Source organism: Syngnathus floridae, chromosome 3 (assembly GCF_059516105.1).
Source record: "Syngnathus floridae isolate MCC-2025c chromosome 3, RoL_Sflo_1.0, whole genome shotgun sequence".
Classification (NCBI taxonomy): domain Eukaryota; kingdom Metazoa; phylum Chordata; class Actinopteri; order Syngnathiformes; family Syngnathidae; genus Syngnathus; species Syngnathus floridae.
This window is the reverse complement of record NC_142415.1, coordinates 19,799,885-19,820,532: the sequence shown is the minus strand read 5'-3', so window position 1 is coordinate 19,820,532 and position 20,648 is coordinate 19,799,885. Positions and strand designations below refer to the sequence as shown.

Genomic DNA, 20,648 nt, shown 5'->3' with positions numbered 1-20,648 from the left:
AGCAAAAGTTGCTCAAGTCAGCAGAAAAAACTTGAAAGTTCCACTTTGTAGTTTGATAGCAAAAGTACGAAAAAAGAGAGAGCCACACAAAAAAAAAAAAACATCTCTTGATCCATCCGGCAGAAGACCAGACACAAGCGGCGACACTTAATCGCCTTGTACGCAGGGATCAATCCCCTCCCTCTATCTGTGTGTGCGTTGCACTCGGGATGAAGTGTCGATGGGTTCGGTGGGGGGGGCATCCTACGCTCTGGCCCTTTAGATTGCCTCGTTAAACAACTCTTGTCCACCTGCCACAATCCCCGCAGAGCTTTTATCGGACTTCCCGCTATCAGGCCGAGTGCCACGCTGCATTATGGGAACCCGGGAGCATCGCCACCGCCGCTGCCTCCCCCCTGCCTGCCTGCCTGCGTGGGGGGGTGAGAGCTTTCGTGTGGGGCAACCCTGTCTTGAAATTGCATCCTGCTACATGTGCTCGGGGTTCACGCATTTGTTTGCCCCCCCCCCCTAATTTGCACATGGGAAATTTGCTCCACATAAGAAGCTCCACAAAAAAAGGTCACCTGCCATTTTGGTTTAAATCTGCTTTGAATGATTATTATTATTATTTTTGTTTTTTTTTATTCATCTTTCCAACATGAAATCCATGTTTGCATGCGGATCCACAGCAAGATCTCAAAAGCCCACAGAAAAAAAACGTCAGAAGTGGTCCACTTTGGTTTGAAGAGGCCATTTTCAAGCGAGTTCTTCACCGGTCGGTCCCTTTCATTTGACCACATTTTAACAGATGTACTACCCGACACTGCGGAGTGTACGTCACGGCATTTTGTGTGTGAAGAACACAGCGGGAAAGTCTAATCTTTTTATTTTCTCCCAGACTTCCCCACTTTGATTGTTTCTTATGCTGGCTGAGTTGAGCAAATAGGAGGAGACAAACTCCAGCATGCAGCTCAACTCTTTTTTTCCTCTTCATCCGTCTTGTTTTGTTTTTTTCTCTTTTTCCGCGTGTGTGTTTTTTCCCAGCCACATCCGCGGCGCTTATTTATTTATGTGTCACCTGAGGGCCCGGCTCGGCCCAGCGGAGCGTGTGCGCATCAAGGTAGAAGCGCTCGGGTCCGTCCCGGAAAATGAGACGCGAGCACAAGCCACGAGTGGTCGACTTGGCACAAACGGAGAAACGAGATGAAAACACGGGGGCGGGCGGCTGTCACAATCGTATTGTCCCATTATCGAACGTGAGCTTCTACTTATTCATTTTGCCTCGTGAGCAACGCGCCAATAAACATCCGGTCTTTCAGTTTCTTTCTATTGTGCAAGGGCTTGGTCATCATGAATCCCCCCCACATTCATTTGGAAATGTTCCGTGTCGAACCCTCCCGCCCTCCAAAATTTCCAACACTTGATGGTGGACTGATGATCTCCGCATTTGACTGCTTGTCTTCAACTTTTTACCTATAGGGGGTGCTAACATACTACAACATGGTTAGCGTTGGTTTAAATGTCTGATATGTTCAAGAAAAAGTCACTTATATCAAATTTCTATTGTTTTCTTTGGGTGAAACTATAGTTATCCTCTATGAAAAGTGTTTTGGGTGTCCGGAACGGATTCATCGGCTGTACATTATTTCCTATGGGGAAAATTGCTTTGCTTTTTGTACAGTTTTGTTTTAGTGTGACATTTTGGACTTTTTATTCATGGTAATCATTGGTTCCTAACCAGGGTTGAACAGTAATGACAGAAAACGTGGATTGCTTATTTGTATTTTTTGTTTTTTTCCTACGGCGCCAGTTAGCATGAATACCTGGCGGTGAGGGCATCATTGGCATCCATTATACGACAAGCCCATTGTGGAGATTATCTCCGTTCGTTCCCACAATTTCTATTGTGCAAGGTGGCACCGATCACTGGCGAGAGCAGCCTCGGCCCCGTTTTTGTGCGTGTACTTGCAGTGGCGGCGGGGCAAAGGTAAGCAGGCCGCCACACAAACAAGCTCTCTGCGCCGAAAGGCGAGATATTTTTAGACGGAGACAGAAGCATAAAAAACACAAATTGGTGTCTCACACTTGGTCTGTGTATTAAGACGTGCGAACCCGGTTGCATTGTCTTCGGGCAAGAGCAAATTGGCACTCAGGTGCATCTCTGACATGTTCGTGCCGGGATGGAAAGCCCGCTTGTTATGGAGCATTCGGTAAAAGCCCTCCATTTTAAAAAAAGAAAAGGTTAAAAAAAAAAAAGTTCTGTACGGACCAGCCGGCTGGCGTAGCATAGCCTCTTTCTCATTTTCTTCTTGAGCCAGCAGATGTCGGCAACAGCTGGTGGCTTTTTTTGGACGCCTTTGCCAGAAACTTCCCTTTTATTTTGTTTGGCTGCAAAGTACGGCGTCGCATTGATGAACTGCGAAATGCAATCCAGCACGGCCCGGCCCGTCCATCCGTCCATCCTTGTGCATTCGTTCAAGCCGAGGCTTTGCGTGAATTTACCGAATTCGCATTGCAATGAATTGGGACAAACATTGATTTTTTTTCTTTTAAATCCGTCTTGCTGATGATCAGCTTCATTTAATTGTGGCAGCCACGATTGTCATCGTGATTGTGAAAATTGCAATCATCATTAACTTGCCTAACTTCCTTATTAACATCTCTCACCCTCAAACATCACCGTAGCAAGTCGAAATTTTTCGACTCAAACTGTGCTGATTTACCAAAAAAGAAAACTGAAATGCTGCCATCTACAGGAAAATGTGAGTCATTACAGTGTTCTCCAAAATTCCCGTACTTGACAGGTATCCACTTTGGCAACGTCTGAGGCAGCTAACGAGTTAACAGCGGTTAACATCTCGCCGCGCTAGCGCCGCTGTTAGCTTTGCCTTTAGCGCTGTGGCTCAAAGACATTTTTGATAGTCATCACGTCTTTTGATTGAGGCTCATTGTGCCGCCGCCGCCGCCTTTTCATCACTGCTCTCATTCTGTCACCGGCAAGTGTTTAACATCTTCATCTTTGTCTGTATTCATACGCACCAAGGTTTTTCTTGTATATTAAACGGCTGCCTTTAACCACGGCGGGCCCCCGAGGGAACGCCCCCCCCTCTCCCCCAGAGAAGACAACTTTTTTTCCACTTCCTCATTCTTGTTTCTTTTCTCAGTTCTTCTCTGTGGTAACTTTTTTGTTCTCCCGCCACACAAAAGCTTAGCCTCGAAAAGCATCGGGCCCCGTTTGCCAGAGTGTGTCCGTGAAAGCGCCTCTTGATGCATTCTTCTCCTCTATGGAAGTTGTTTTGAAGAAATACCAATCCTCAGCTCAGATACGGCTCGATTTCTTCTTCTCGCTCCCTTTTTTTTCCTTTTTAAAAAGCTCCCCCTCAAATCTATTATTCATTTATTATTATTCCTTTTCAATTCATTTTGCATTTACAATACATTGCTGATTTTCAAACTGAACCGTCATACACGTCTTAAAGTAGTTAACCCATTGTGAAGAGGGAAACCTAAAAGGAATAAAACACATCTTTTTATATAATTGTGAGCCGCGTTATGAAGTCTGCTTTGGAGGAGAAGATAAAAATTAGCAGTTGGACTTTGTTGAGTATAAGGCAGAGAGAAGTCGGACAAGTTTCGGCACTTCGCACGAGTCCAGTACGTCGCAACGAATAGCAGCGCAAAGTGTGTGTCGCCATCATCGTCTCCCCTCCGTGTTCTTCTCAAGTCATTTTAAGATCCAGCCTGAGTAGCAAAAACACTTTCTGCGCAGGTGCCGCCATTTTTACCGCTCTCTGCGGAAATGTTACAGGGCCACTGGATGGAGGCGCGCATTCCCCCCCGCAGGGCGTTTCGCTCTCGCCGCCACAGCCCGTTAAATCACTCCCACCCAACGTGAGCTGATTCCATTCGGGGCGTCCCTCGGGGTCAAAAAGAAGCGGCCGGATTGCGCTTTAAAAGCTTCAACAAGACAGAGATGCCCACTGCATTGCAGGTGTCCAGCCACTGCAGCAGACACGCATGCGAGACATCTCCACAGCAGAAGGACGGAAGAATGCGTCCTCACGTAAATCCTATTCATTAGCCTGTCTATGGAGTTCCCCATTATTCGTTAGCATTACGCTAGTTAGTGCGCAACTCGAATGCAAGGCCAAAAAAGGCTTTCGTCGTCACGTACATGCTATTCGTTAGCCTGTCTATGGAATTCCCCATGATGCGTTAGCATTACGCTAGTCAGTGAACATCAGTGCACAAAACCCGTCGTATAGAGCAGCTGCAGCGTGTAATTACACGTCATTATAGCCAAAATGAAATCCGTAACGTGGCCTCCACCTCTGTCACCCACTCGCACGTGTGTTTGTTTGTATGCCACCGCCGTCTCCATTCCCGCGTTCGAGCTCATTTGTCTTTCAGCTATTTACTGGTCGAACGCCCTCCTTCCTAATTCTTGTGATGGGAAAAAGAAAGCTCATTTCATGCTAGGTAGTCCCGGGCGCATCCACGCGCAAAAACAACGGCTTCTTTGCAAGCAACTTGTTGTGCACGGCGACGGGCTCGCTGGTGTACCTCATACGGTGGCCTCTCTTGGATTGGCCTGCTTCTAGTCACCAGTGTAAAGAATATGATCCATTCATTGATTTTCTGTCAAAAGTAACAAATATAATAATGGAGGGCGTGCACGGGCGGGCCGGGCAGATCAATACATCTAAGACCTGATTCAAAGGAGTTTTGAGAACGGGCAGGCGGGCTAATTGGCTGTCATCAAGCCTTTTTAGCCATCAAATTGAATTATACACACAAAGTAGTCATTAGATTACTGGCCTTTCTTATATTTTTAAAATAGAACTTTTTTTTTAAAATACGCTAACCCCTGCCAAGATTAAAATCACAGGCCCAGGCTTTGGGGACGCTCGTGCGGCATCCAATCGTACCTCTTCTTGTGCAACAACGTTTTGCCCTGAATTTTTTAATATTGGTATGAATTTTAATCACGCAATCCTGGCATATGCTAATAGCAGCTTGTCAAACAGGCATGCCCGCCGCCAGTCAACACTGACACCTCCGCGCCTCACCTTTTGACCCAGCCAAAAGTTTCCGTGCCAAGTCGATGTATTGTCTTCTGGCGGCTTCCTCTTTGGTTACCCACGCACACAAACGTTAAGTCCTAACATGACACATGAGTTTGCGTGAGTACCAAAACGAAAAAGTTTCTTCATTTCACAATATTGTGCCATTTGTTTTCTTTAAAAAAAAAAACGCTCGCAAAACAAATATGGCAGTGGCGCATTTTGCAATTGAGAGAAGAAACGTATCGGCATCTGGCAAACCCAACCAGAATAGTCATTTTTCAAGAATTGTTCTTTTTAAATTGAGAAATACATTTTCAAGAGCCCACTAACAAGGAAAGACTAAATGACTGTCGCAAAATCAAAGGCTTGGGGGGAAAATGTAAAATGGCTGAAGGACTGCAATCGTTTGTTTGCTTTCAAGTAACGACGTACGTGTGCGGAAACCGGTGAGAAACTTTTGAAGCCACGGCGCAGCATCAGACGTAAAAATTTGGATTTGTGCAAATGATGCTTGCTGCGCTTGTCACCCGCTGCTTGAAGATGACAACAAAAAACAACATCTGAAATAAACGTGTTATTGACTTAGCTGCCAGTCAGTCGTGAACCGAGAATTACAAATGCTTTCTGCCATTGTGTAAAGAGTCACCGTTGACTTACTGTGCATGTCATAAAATATTGATATCCGCCTTCAGCATGTTCCAAATTTTTTCCCTCAAGCCTGTGTCACCTAACAGCATGAAATTTGGTAGACATGTTTATCTAAAAAAAAAAACACACAAAAAGTCTCAAGAAGCCATGCTGGAAAAGACACATCTGCTATTTTGGTCCATTACAATTTCAAAAATGTCACACTTAAGGTGTGAATTTTTCAGCATCGTTCCCCCCCAAAATTTTTGTGGATCTTCTCATCATTGATATGTTACTGTTAAGTGACTCGGCCTTTTTTGGGCGGCATGACTTTTGGGGGGGAAATTAAAAAAAGTCTCAAGAAGCCAAATCAAGTCTTCCATTTTGTTTTGAGAAAAGCACCCCAAATCAATTTCTCCACCCCCCCACCAAATCCTTTTTGTTCAACTGCGACCTAACTCCCGACGGGGTCAACGTAGACAGATGGGCAATGCTGAATTGCAAAGTTTTTGAGTTTGGATATTATATGTAGGCGCGGCATTGTGTCAAAATCGGATGAGTCGCCATAAAACGCAGACGTTCCTTGTGGGAGTCACGCGGCGGCGAAATTTTGCTGACTCACAGCTGCCGCAAACTTTTCCTCTATATACCTTTGAATTTCTTATGGAATATTCCTCAACATGTTTTTCTTCTTATCCTCTCCAATGAGAACAAAGCTGGCTTTTGTAAAACGTTGTCCTCGGCCTTCTCCTCCCGTCGCCGTATTCGTGCTCTTTTTGTTGCTGTTTAAAGGCCAAAGCAAATATTCAATAAGGTGAATTGGCAGACGCTACAAAAGAAGCATAGGCAGCAGAAAGCACTTGACCATCTCATTACCCCGACAGCAGACAGTCGGCCGGGGGAAACTCTTTATCCTCGGATCCTCTTATTCCCTGCGTGAGGTTCACAGTTCGTCTTCACGGCCGCAGAATGTCACCAAAATTACATATAATAACTAACCATTGATGAATTATGATCAATATATATTATAAATATTATTCTAACAATAATAGGACGACAGCATTAGGATGTTTTTTTTCTCGGATAACAATCAGGAATGTTGATGAAGGTGATTGCCGATGAAAACGATTTGGCGCCATCGAGGCCCGTCTAATTTGGCTCGGCGTGACCTCGCAAACACCCCGAGTCAACCAAATATTTGCTGACTCGTGGGAAAATGGCAAAAAAGCCGATGCGGTGGCATCATCACTCGATTTCTCGAGTCGAGTCAAGCAGCGGGCTTTTCTGTAGCGTGTTGAAATGTACCCGAGGTGAGATTTTTTCAGCGGGAACTTTGTCACGCATTTCCAGTTGGAGTCGGCATCCAAGCGGCCAAAATTTGGATCAAATCCATCGAGAGGGTGAAAAGGTGGCCATTTGGAGTGCTGGCGGAAAATCCGGCCTTCAATTTCTCGTCGGCACTCGAGCAGAAAGCGGCATTCCGGAGGAGCACGTTTGACAGCATCGCTCCTTCTTGCCAACGTGCCAGAAAGCTGCTGCATCCTTTTCGGCAGCGGCGGCGGGCGTGTTGTTCTCTCGGCCTCATCATCATCATCATGTTTTGTCAACATCGTTATCGCTCTTCCCGTCTCGGGAAGCCGGAGCCGTTTTAATCACCCCCCGTCGTTATCGCGGTCAATAGCCCGATCGCCTTGGTTCGTCACCGTAATAACCCGCCATCGCTCGTCTCCCTGGCTCTTCTTCGCCCGCCCCCACCTCCCCCACCCGTCTTGACTCGACAATCCTTTTTATTAAATCAAATTCGACGCTCGCCTCGGCTCACCGCCATGCGAGCGAGCGAGCGAGCGCTGACTAAAAGCCTGAAGGCAGCGTGAGCTTTGGCCGAGGTGATTGTTTGTGTTTTTCTACATACAGATGTGTGTGTGTGTGTGTTTTGCTCCACAAAAAGGCGATCCATCAGAATTTCCCATGGTGCCTACACACGACTTAGCCAGAGGGAGATGTAGTGTCGGTGCGAGCGGAAGGTATAAGCGAGAACAGATTAAGGCTGCGTTTGAGAAATGGCAGATTGACGATGCTGCAATAGCGAGATACCCGACGCCCTCAAGACATTTGCTGGAACTGTGTGTGTGTGTGCGTGTATGGAGATGGTGCTACGTGGCTGCCTATCTTTGTGTGACAAAAAGAAAACATGAATAAAGGTCTGCGCATGAAGGGGCGCACTGAACAGTGGATAGCAAAAGTCTACACACCCCTGTACAATTGAACATGTGGGTTATGGTAGGGTGTGTATTTGAGTAAGGGCCTCTATTTGTGTGTGTGTTTCTGAGAAACTGTAGAAGGTTAAAAAAAAAAGTCTCAGAAAGAAAATAATTAAGTCTACTTAGCACTCGGGTAACAACATTTCGAAAGGCCTGAATTAAGAATAGCGGCAAGATGTTGAGATAGCAACGCAAGGTGGTGTCAGTGACGTCACCTCCATTTTTGTTCCAGTCCGCCTTAGACAGCTAGCACTTTGTTCCGCGAGTGCGTTTATTGGACTTTTCATTTAATGTAAGGTCAGAGGTCGCCACCCGAGGAGCAGAATTTCCTAACAATTGGAACTGCCATGTCCTGTCCGGTTATTTTCCCTCGGGAAGGAAAAAGATGAGTTCACGTGTGGCCAAAGGTCTTGCGCCTGATCTCTAACTTCCATCCTGCTCGCAAGCAGACGGCGCCAAGTCTTTGGAGCGCCAGCTCATGGAGCCGGAGGAGGTCACGTTTGTCTAGACTGCGAGCGACGGCTGCCGGCCGCGGCAGCTGCGTCGGCATCCGGCCGGAAAACAAACGGCAGACGCTCGCTTAACTTTGCCTCCCTCACTTTTAACGGGAAGGCACAGCTCAATTCAATCGTTGACTTCTTTGGTGTTAAAATGCTCGACTTTGCTTCATCATATACGTCGCAGAGTTGAGTTTTTTTTTCTCGACCCCCCCCCCCAAGTGGCCTGAATGACCTAAATAGCTGCTGAAAATTTGCAGGTGAGCTTCTCGCTTGACCTTTCCCTTGCTCAGTACCGGCAGGTTGTGTGTGTGTGCAGCACGCCAAACACACCAGAGTGACAGAATGGCACACAAAACCGTGTGTGTGGGCGAGTGCGACAGACAAAAAAAAAAAGTGGCAAGAGAAAAGAGGTGTCAAGGGAAAGAAAGACTCAGTGTGTGAATTGTGTGTGTGTGTGTGTGAGTACATGTACATGCTTGTTCCAAGGAGCATGTCATAAATGTTGCATTGTTATTGTGGTTGTTCTTTCATTGCCTTGGAACGTTGCCAGTTAACTTCCAATGGCATACAAAAAAAAAAAAAAAGTGTTTTTAATTTAGTGTTTTGTTGGGAAATTCATTTCAATCAATGGGCAGAATTCCTGATTGGTCCAAGAGGATTTATTGGAGAACTGCGCTCTGTCAAGTCTGCCTAGCAACCTGACATAAAAAGGAAAGATTTTCCCTTTCACGTTTGTGTGACATTTTGAACTTTTGTGATGAAAGAACATAAGACCTCTTTCAAAGACCTTTTATTTTTTTTCCATTAATACTTCCTTGCTTATAGATATTAACTTTTTGGAATACCCTCACTCAAATGTTTAGCGTTAACCTGGATCCAGTGATTAAAAAAATAATAATAATTAAATGACCTCACAAAAATAAAGACGGGAGAGCTTGCATTGTTGCAAATATTTATTTGACGAACAAATGAACTTGACATTCGTGAACATTGGTCCAATTTGAGCAGGCCTCCAATGTACGACGGCGCGCTCGAGTGTCCGCCGCTGACAGACGATGAATTTCAAATATATGAAAGCGCCTCCGGTGTGTGTGTGTGTGTGTGTTTAAAGCAGCGTATTCGCCGGGGTCTCAGGAGCTCCCGGTGCCTGTAAAGCATCTCGGCTCCCCGGCGGGCCTCTAATGGGCCTGTCAGCCACACGGCAGTCTCGTGAGCCTTTGCGAGGCTGAAACTCGTGTCTGCTATTGTGCGGAATGGCCCGACACGCATGCGCACGCTCATGCACGCACACGCACGGTACGACAGACGACGCGAGAGGCAGTGGAGAAGCTTTTGGTGGTAAACGACATCAGCCAGTGTGCAGGCTGATCCTAATTGACACTGATGCCACCGACTCCTCTGGGACTCCTGGGTGGAGAGTGCTTTGGGCTTGGGGGGGGGGCAAGTGTGAGTGTGCATGAGAGAGTGCAAAAAAAGAGTGTGTGTGAGAGAGAGCATCAGCTATTGTGTGTGAGCGAGAAAGCAATTGAGAGCATGTGAAAATGCTTGAATGTGCGAGTGTCTCATAATGTTCTCACAGATGCTAGCAAAATGTGCTTCAACAGACTTGACGATGATGAGCAGCAAGACGCAGCGTACGAGCGACTCTCTTTGCGTGGTTGTTGTTGTTGTCGTGGCGTCCGTGGGCGGGATTCGCATGTGCCAATCTGCGTTATCGTCCCGCTCGCTGCGCTTGTCCGAGGGTGTCATCGCCCGGGTGAAGGCGATGTGCAACACGGCTGTCAACATTTATGAGCTCATACATGTTTGATGGAGAGAAACAACACACACATACACACTCACACACACTTCACTGTGTGCCTTTGAGGTAGTGGAGTAGTTTCTTCTGGCGCTTTTCTCAAAATTTGCTTTTTTTTTTTTAAATACATGAATATAAAATAAGATCCAAAAAGAATTGAGTGACTACATTTTTATATGAATTTATATTTTCTTGCTTTTACATAAACAATTTCAGAAATGCACAAGTTTACTCGAAAAATCTAAAATATATTCTAGAAATAATGTATTTTAGTATTGATTTTTTTTCCTTAAGAAAATAGTTATTCTTTGAATTAACATATACATTCTCAATCAATAGACATTCATCCTAGAATAAAAACATTTACGAATGTATGCATTCAATTGGCAAAAAATATGTACTCTAGAAAAAAATTCACTTATTTCCAAATTATTTCATTTCAAAACATTTTTTCTCAAAATCAATCTCTCTCTCTCTGTATGTTCTTGACAAATAAAATGTCCAAAATACAAAACGGCTTGAAAAACATGTTCATTACAAAACAGGTTTATCCTTTTAACAGACATCGAAATTGCAGGGACGTGACCTCAGACTTGGGGTTCCCGAAGATTGTCATGTAAAGCGTCACTTTCCTCATGGACCACTAGCAAGCCGAGCTCATTTTTCAGCACGAGACTCTAACGAGGAATCCGCCCGCCGCTGGGTGAATCATTAGCGGCGACGCACGTCTCGCTGGATGACAAACGCGGTGGCGAGCGGCGAGATCGTGCTCTGACGGATGTCGGCGACATTAAGCGGCGACGTTAAGCCGTTAAACGCAAATTAACGAGCACTCCTCTCCAAATGGCGCGTCTCTCGCCAGGTGCACGCAAACACCAAGGCCGAACAGGCCTGGTCACTTCATTAGGTACACAAACTTGTCACATGAAATGATTGCCTTAAATGAGATGTGCATGGATTTTGGCCAGCCCAGTCAGTCCCTGTCCTTGCCAATAAATAGCAGCTGTGATATCATACAACTCTTACAAATCGATAAATAATGGCGAGAACTCTTGTGATTTGTGACTCGTCGGTTTTTGACAGGGCGACTTTGATTAAAACCTTAACAAAACGTCAACGATTGATGCCCGTGCGCCATTTGTCACCGATCCGGACTCGCTATCAGTGTGTCGGAAGACTGCGGCCGGGCCGGGTCGGGTCGGGTCGGCATCTTGGCGCCCGGCCTGAAAGCGTTGTGATGCAAACAAAGTGACAAACAGGACAACGCCTGTGACGAGGACAGACACGATGCGACGGGAGTGACGCTGATACGAAGGACGTGCTCGTCCTCGGGCCGACAGAGATGCGTGTTGGGTGGGGGTGTTAAAAAAAAAAAAAAAAAAAAAAGGCCTTACTGTAAATCACACTGATCCACTTTGAGCCATAAAATGGGATTTATTTTTTAACTTTAACATCTCTCATATATTCTTTCAAATTTGACACACTCCCAAAAAACTCCTGCCTATTTATTTATGATTATTTTGCTGCGTCAGCCAAAACAACTTCTGTCAATTTTTACGGTAGCCTGCTAATGACAATGAACGTCACTTGCTAACATGGCCGACGACGCAAAGACGACTTTTGCCTCCTCGTTTGCGAACAGTTAAAAAGTTATTTTCATCTCAGTGTACTATAAAGTGGACGTCATTGAAAGGATTTACTAGGGCTAAAGCTGCTCCTTTCCAATAGACGCCGCCGACCTACAATAAAGACCTTGAATGCCTCGCGCTTGCGCCGCAGGACCGTAAGAAAATATGGGGGGAAAAGCAGCTCGTAAAATTTCCATTGGACTTCTCTTAGCAGGATTGTAAAATGGAAGCAGCCTTGGGAAGGCCTCTGATTAGCGGGTTGGATGCCAAACAAAAAGACAAGCGAGTAGGAGGAGGGAAAAGACGAAGAAGAAGAAGTCAATTTCTTCTTTTTCAAATCCACTTCAAAGCATTTGGCTAATCCTCTCACGCCCGCTCATTAATAATCCACTTAATAATCCCGTTAGCCGCTTTCACGCGCCACTGTTTGTTGACGTTCCGCCGACGTGAGAAAAATCAAAATCGCAAAAGCCGTATCGCTTTCGACCAACATCGAAAATTGCAACGCCCTAAAAAAATTGCACAAACTCGCTTCCAGGCAGCATCGAGGGATTAACGCAATGTGTTTTGCAGGGTTTTTTTTTGTAAACAAATGATTCTGATCTTGTGCGGCTGGCGGCGCGCACCTGAGATTTGATGTTTGACGTCATTCAAGAAATCAGGATCTTTTTTTCCAGCTAGCAATGTTATAAACAAGTCTTTGTGTGACTAATGTTTAACTTTGATGAGCAGTGAGTGAATATGTGGACTGCTACGTTAGCTTTGCGTGCTAGCTGCTGAACGCTTGTCACTTGTGAAAACAATGTCATGTGTTTCCTGGAAAAGTATTTGTGTGTGTGTTTAGTGCACAAAAATATTTGCGTAAAAGAAGAAAACAACAAAAGCAAACATATAAGCAAGACATTTCTCCCAAGCTAGACTGAGATGGAGCTGCCTTTAATGAAGCGTTTGATTTAGCGACACGTTAGCTGCAAGATTTGTGTGCATTTGTGCTTCCGAACGTGATTTGTTTTTAATGGAGGGCGGGCCGCCGTTACGGCCCCCCCTGCGCCCGTGCCGCAGGACTGCGGATGTAATTGGTGTCGCTCGGGGGGCCCACAAAAACTCATTTTGGAGAATTTACTGGCCCCGACCGGAGGAAGTTAAATGACAGAAGCTCACATTTAATCAATCAGCAGGTGCTCTTTTTCTTTCTTTCTTTTTTTTATTTTTAATGAGGAGAAATGACTCAAACTAATGAAATTACAGTTGTAATAGATGGCAAAAGTATTTGAACACGGCCTTGAAGTTCTGGAAAGGCAAAACCTGAAAACACGACTAAGCCATCCTCGTGGATTTCGCAAATCGTGATGATGGAGGCTTACCGAAAAATGATAAACGTAAAAAGCAACACTTTTGCTGCAAATAAGGCAATAGAAGAAATGTGCCAGAAAATTGCTGAACGTGTTAACACATCAGCATCTATTTTAGGACTCGCTGGTTAATTTCTCACTGCTGAATGTAGTACATAGCAAAAATATTCAATTAAGTGTGATACGCAAGATAAGATAAAATAAGCATTTAGTGCCTGAGTTAAATCTGCCCAATAATGGGGGACTCATTAGCATAATGCAAATCTAATTTGCGGCTAATTTAAAATGAAGTCGTGATTGATTCTCGTATGTGACATATATACACTGATAAATTGATGAATATTTAATTGATTCAATGTGGTGAAACCGACATGGCAGCAAATCAAAGTCACGCAAAATGAAACTGCTTCACTCCTTTTCTTGACACCGTGAGCATCGTATAGATCTGCTGACAAACATTTTAAAGGTGCAAAGTCACTTCTGCAGCCTCACCCGCCGTGATCTTGCCAGGTTAAATTTGGGATCAGTGAAAATGCCGCCTTTAGACTCAACACAGCTCGCTAAGAAATTCATCTCTCTCGCTTCAGAGGATAGCGTGACTTTGTTCAAATATTGCCTAAATCCTACATTTGGACTTTCCCAGCTGTGAGGAAGTCCAACGTCGAGGCCGGAGCTCAGGATGTTTGAGAACGGCGGCGACAGATGCCTCGCTCGCAGCTCTCGCCGCCATCTTAACATCTGCCGTCAAAACACATGACTATATTATCTATTTTTCATCTTTTTTCTGAGACATATTTTTCAAGCATTCAGTTTCCGAATGAAAGGCAGAATGTGATGACAAAAGTTGAAATTTCACTCTTTCTTCTATTGTCCAAAGTTATGTAAAAGAAAACTTCTTTATTCTTTTAGGATTAGACGACTTTATAAATCCAACAAAAGTTTCTTTGTTCTTGTAAAAATTCCATTTGAAGAAAAAAAAAAAGACTTAGTTCTCATAGATACATAGAAGTCTTTTTCTTTAAAAAAAACACAAAACATGTTATTGCTGTTCTCATCGATTTCCAAGTCCTTTTCTTTAAAAAAAAAACGTGCTTTTATTATCGCCCCACTACCAATTCTTTTTCCTTGAAAATGGGCAACTTTTGAATTCCAGACAGCCGAGCGCACTTTGAGAATCATCACCCAAGTGCAATTCAGTTTTTGGTTGACTTTTTGTTTTTTCCACTGCAAATCACTTTTGTTGAATGAAAATCCACTCTACTTATTTTGGTTTACTTTGCAGTACATAGCTAATAATCAAAGTAATGTTACATTAGCTTCCAATGCTGTTAAATACAGTTTAGGAATAAAACCTGTGTCTGATTTGTGATCACTTGAACTCTATTTTAATGCGGGTCGTGATGCTTCTTGCTAGTTACCTTTAATTGGTGTTAGGATTATGAGCCTTGAGAAGAGAAAAAAAAAAAATCTCACCAGTCAGGAGTCCCAAGAGCATTAAAAGCTCAAGTTAAAATTTAATAATTTAAAATTCTTGCTGCGTTGCCATCGAGAAGTGAGACTCCCGCTCGGTCTTCTGAAGCCGTAAATTGTACACAATAACCGAGCGCTGGCCAGCCGGCCGCGAGGATGAGTGAGCTCGTTTCAACAGGACCAATTAGGGAGGCTCAAACAAATGCTTGATTAAAAGACAAAGTCACTCAAGTGAGTTGAAGTCAAGCAGATAGATAAACCCGTCCGTCCGTCCGTCCTTGTTCGTTAAGGACGTTGCTTGTTAAAGTTGCGTCACGGGCTGCACACAAATCATCCACGTATAGAAACACCTTCACTTTGAGGCGTCAAACTCATTTTTGTCGTCATAGTTTCCTTGGGAGGGCCATTCTGACTATTCTATTCTATACAGCATATGCTACACAACAAATTGATGAACTCGTTTTGAAATCACAGACGGGTAAAAACTATTTTAAAAAAGATGAATGGTAATTGAAAATTGCTCGCAATATCGTTATTTTTTTGAAGTATTGATGCACAATCTGTCTTTGCGGGCCACATAAAATGATGTGGGGGGCCGTATCTGGCCCCCGGGCCTCGGGTTTGACACCTATGCTTTAGTGTGTGCATTTCAGGAGCATTTCAGGATCTTCGCGTCACAACTACTGTGGAGGTTTGATGTGTCACGATCCTTTTATTTGCGTTTTTCCTTGTAGCCATGTCTATTTTCGAGGAAACGTAGCATACAGCTAATGTTGAGTAGGAGCCACATCAGCTGTTGTAAGTGCGCGTCAGCGGCGAACCGAAGCCATTTGTGTCAATTTGAGCTCGGAAAATTGTCTTTGTTAAAATGGCATTTCCCGCTCGGCCGTCAGCGCTTCATCAAAGCGCATTACAGATGGGAGCGACTTAGCTCTTTGTCATCCTCGCTCAGAACATTTAATTAAGTGGCAACGCTTGTCCGTCCGTCTGTCCGTCCGTCGGTGTGTTTCCTTGCCTCCCATGCTTCAATTCTCGTCTCCTTCAGACCTGCTCGATGTGCTTGAGTTGACTATTGAAATATGGGGTATTTTGATTTCAGTTCTTCTAAAGTTGGGATGTTCTCCAACCATAAGGAATCGGTGACCCTAAGATGGCCGCTTAACCGCTTCCTCTATGTCGTCGCATTGTCCCGACTTCTTCTTCACCTTCTCCAACTGACTACTTGTTCTTCTCCTTCTCCGACTTGTCCTCCTTCTTCTTCTCCGACTTCGCTTTGAGGTCAACAAATAAGGACTGCCTCCAGAGCAGCTGCTTGGCCTCCAGCTGCATTCACTCGAGTAGGAATAACCTAACCAAAAAAAAACGTCCATATTGAATCACGCCGTACTTTTTTTTTTTTTTACGTCTGTGTCGCACATAAAACTGATGTTTAAGTCATGCTACTTTGAGGGAAACGACCAAACATGACCTTTGTGCATGCTTGTCTCTGCTCTGATTGGGTTCAAAATGTGAAACAGTTTGTGTAGAACAAAAGTAAAAGTGGGTTTTTTGCTAAGAAGCAGACTACAAAATGTATCAGTGTACCAAATGTACTGGATAAACTGATCAAATAGAATAAAATAAAATAATATAATATAATATAACATAATATAATATAACGTAATATATGGAACATAACAATGGCTGCAAGCTTGTTGAAGCTGATGTAGGCCTCGCTCTCGCGTTGTGACAAGACACAGCCTCACACCGACAAGCGTGTGACTTCTCCCCCGAGTCGAGTCACTAAGCATCTCATCGGCCAATCGGATGGCTGGCCCGCCGTCTCGCACATGCGAGGCCAAGCGTGACGACCCGAGGACGGCGCTGCACTTCCCGTAACCTTTGACCCTGCTCCTCATTTTCTCAATGTGCCTCTCTGACATGTCATGTGTGAGGGTCCGTGTGTGTGTATATTTACAATCTGATCCTTTGTGGACTGGGTTAGTGATAGCTTTGTCTTTTTTAGCCAATTCATTTAGCAGTCTGCAATAATCACAGGTATGAGGATACGTGACACACACACACACACACACACACACACACACACACACACACACACACACACACACATGCTTCCTTTTATCTTCATTGCTTCTTTACTGTCGATTCTTCTTGTCCTTCCTCTTGTGTTTCTATAACAACCGCCGGGTCAGTTTCTCTCGCAGCCTTGTGCCGCCTCCGTCGACCGTCCATGCGTCAACATATACACACACACACACACACACACGCACAGCTATATAGACACGTAACAGCATGTGAGCGCACACGCAACATGTTGCCTGATTGCACCTGCTCACTCGCAAACTGCTCTCAACCGTCACGCACGCACAAGCCGTGTTAACACAACATGTCAAAAGCTCTCAAAAACAACGTGTGTGTGTGTGTGTCCTTGATTACGTGAACGGTTTGCTTCTCACGCACAAGAATTGCAATTCAAGTGCGTGCGTGTGTGGTCTTTCTATCTCGCTGGGCCACAAGCACTGATTGTGGCGACATTTTGCTCGGTGGGCCCGAAGAAAAATGCTCTCCAATGAGCTCCTTGCACCCTCTTGTCGATGATTGCCGTTGATGGAAGAGCAGATAACGTTTGATTGCGATGACTTGCCGGGGACCACGTCGCTGAGGTGTCCGCAAGGAGCCCAAAGAGGGAAGAAAAGAGCCCACAAAGGCAAATTTGGAATAGCGAGGCCATCCCGTCGTGTCGCGTCCTACGTTAGCTGATGTGGGGAAGTGATAAAAGGTGTGCTTAGGCGCCGAGACGCAGATTCAAGATGGGTGTGAGGGTTTGAAACGAGGGGAAGGGTGTCAAAGGAAGGTTGGTGTTAAAGTTTCAAGTGAGCTGCAGAAGTCAGTCAAAAGGGCTGGCTCAGTGTGGATTGCTGACATTTTAATCGCCGCATATAAAAAGTGACTTGAGGTGCTGAAATCCATTTATCTCCCGCAGAGGGAAACAATAAATAAATCCAAACGAACGCCTTCTCTTTTCCTGCAGCCCATGCAAAAAACATTTTTCTTTCTTTTCCTTCGACAGCTTTACAGTAGCTGTTGCTAGCATTCAATTATCCAGTTGCTAGCAGAACCTGAGCCCGCCCCGGCCCATATAGTTTTTCAAGCCTGCTTGAGGATATGAAATTTGGCTTTCCAGACTAGAACATTCTGCAAAATAGTCATTTTGTTGATATTTGTAGAGCTAGTACAGTGACCAAGCCCAAATCACTTCAACCTTTTAAAAATGTATTTTTTGACTTGAGCAATTTTTTCTTCTTTTCAAAAGATCCAAATGTTGTCCACTCTTTATTTATTTGTATTTTTAATTTTAAAAAAAAAACATTACTTTATTATTTATTATGATCTATTATTATTTATTTACTTGATTATTTATTATATATCATACACAAAATATAATATGAGTGCGTTTCCCGATGGGCAGGCCCGGACTGGTACCCGGTGCGAGTGGAACTAACGGTGACGGACGTGAACGACAACGTTCCCGAGTGGCGCATGGTTCCGGAGCCGTACCTGGCCGTGGTGTCGCCCGACGCCCCCGCCGGCTCGCTGGTCTACCAGCTGCACGCGCAGGATGGCGACGAGGGCCTCAACGGCGACGTGGAGTTCTTCCTGGCGGACGGTAAGTCACGAAATTTAGATGAGTTTCAAGCTTGGCTGAGGCCAGACAGTCTTCCTTTTTCCTTCCAACTTGCTTCTTGGAAATTCCCTCACACGCACCTCCGCGTGAGTTGTTGACCAGCTGTCCGTCAAGTGGACGTTGACGGACTGGCGCTTTTTCTTATGCGCCTGGCTTTGTTGCAAGCTTCGGCCGCACATGCAGCTTCAACGTGACTCGGCAGAATGAGACTTTTTATACAAAGAGCAGAAGAAGAGACCTTAATTGTCCCCCACCTTAATTGTCCCCCAAGGGGACGTGACTCTTTTTCCACCAGCTCCGTGTACACACACAAAATCGATCAAAGTGCAGTTGGATTTCTTTTGGGGACAAAACGTGATGGCAGGTTAATTAACAAATGTTCCATTCTTCACAGACTTGACTTGGACGTTGAGAAGCATTCTTCCTTTTGTCCAGGTGGGGACGGGCGTTTGGAGGTGGAGCGCAAAAGCGGCCAGGTGCGCACCACGGGGTTGCCGCTGCAGCGCGACCGGGAGTACCTGCTGACGGTGGTGGCCGCCGACCGACTGGGCGCCCGCAGCGTCCCCGCCGTGCTGTCGGTGGTGGCGGGGCCCAGAGCGCCGCAGTTCACCAACGCCTCCTTCACTGTCACCGTCCCGGAGAACACGCCCGAGGGACAGCCGTGAGTACGCGCCCAATAAAGTTGACGGCGGTGGAATCGCGACCCGCTTTTTTCGCCGTTCAGGCTGACTCGGCGTTTTGTCCAAATGCGGGCGTAGCTTGTGCGGCTGGAAAAGTTGGACGGCTAACTATTCCTTAAAGCGTTTTGTGAAGAGTTGACTTTGATTTTCCCTGCCCGGGGTGACAACAAGAGAGCTCCCACTCCGCCGCCACCGCCGGCGGTGGCCTTGGACGCCTTTAACAAGCAGCACAAAAGTGATTACTGCATCGCCGCTATTGATTTACACAGCGACAAACAAAAGGTTGCGCGACAAAGGCAGGACGCCCTTTTATGGTGTGTTAGATCATGTTTATTGGCGCACACACACACGTACACACAAAGTTTGCTGTGACGGTAAGCATTCTCGGCTTGGTCTCATTATCGCTTGCATTAACCGTTTGGGTTTCAAATCCGGATTTGAAGCCAGTGTTTAATTACAGTTGCAGCCGAGGTTTCAAACTAAAGCTGTGGTTAAAAATAAAGATTGTCTGTCTAAAATGAGGAAATTAGGCTAGTCCACATTTAGCTGGCGACTTCTTTTGCCAACATCTGATGTCATCCCTTCCTTTTTTTGTGGTGCGCGCAGGTTCCTGGCGGCGACGGCCGTCTCCTTCCAGAAGAAGCCCATCAGCTACAGCCTGCTCATCAACCCCAGCAGCCTTTTCTCCATCTCGCCCGAGGACGGCCAAATCAGCCTGACCCGGCCCATCGACTACGAGAGCGACCAGCACCGCTACCTGCTGCTGGTGCGAGCCGGCGAGGGTCAGGACGGCATGAGCAGCGCCGCTGAGGTATCCGTTACTTCCCATCCGTTCCTCAGATGCTTTGTTGGCATATTGCTGGTTGGTTGGTTGGTTGGTTGGTTGGTTGGTTGGTTGGTTGGTTGGTTGGTTGGTTGGTTGGTTGGTTGGTTGGTTGGTTGGTTACATGGTTGCTTGGTAGATTGATTTGTCAGCTCTTTAGCTGGTTGATTTGCTAGATGCTTATGTTAGCTAGCTTGATTAGTCGGATGGTAGTTTGTCACTTGGTTGTTGGATTACTTGTGAGTGAGTGAGTGAGTGAGTGAGTGAGTGAGTGAGTGAGTGAGTGAGTGAGTGAGTGAGTGAGTGAGCGAGCGAGCGAGCGAGCGAGCGAGCGAGCGAGCGAGTGAGTGAGTGAGTGAGTGAGTGAGTGAGTGAGTGAGTGAGTGAGTGAGATATTCGGCTGCTCAATGGAAGAGTTTGTTCCACGATTGGTGTATGAGTTAATGAGTGTTTGGGTCTTGACAGAAAGACAGAAGGCTACAATACAGTGGTTAGATATTGCTTACACGTGGACTATTTCTTGACACAGGCATACTTTTTCTTGCTGACTGTTATTCTAGCTACATTGATTTGTGGTTTTTGGCCGAGCGCGACCACGTGTGAGGCAGCGACGGCGGCGGCAGCCTGGTGTCTCAGCTCGGCTCATTTCCACCCGCCTCTCGTTTCAATTCCGTGCTAACGCAATCACGCCATGTACGAGTCTTTGCGTGCTCCCTGCACATGAACACGCACGCACACAACAGCCAGCAAACCGGTGGCATCCACATAAACACACAAAT

The 20,648-nt window shown here is 45.6% G+C and overlaps 1 protein-coding gene across 2 annotated transcripts in view; it reads left to right on the top strand.

Annotated features, from left to right (window-relative positions):
• Positions 1–20,648, top strand: part of LOC148400985 (neural-cadherin) — a 107,363-nt gene that overhangs the window by 14,443 nt on the left and 72,272 nt on the right. For both annotated transcript variants that reach the window (XM_088372298.1, XM_088372297.1), the window contains 3 exons: positions 18,151–18,348; positions 18,802–19,027; positions 19,653–19,857. In XM_088372298.1, the coding sequence (XP_088228424.1) occupies positions 18,222–18,348; positions 18,802–19,027; positions 19,653–19,857 (558 nt within the window). In that variant the 5' untranslated portion in view covers positions 18,151–18,221. The remainder of the gene's footprint in view (positions 1–18,150; positions 18,349–18,801; positions 19,028–19,652; positions 19,858–20,648) is intronic.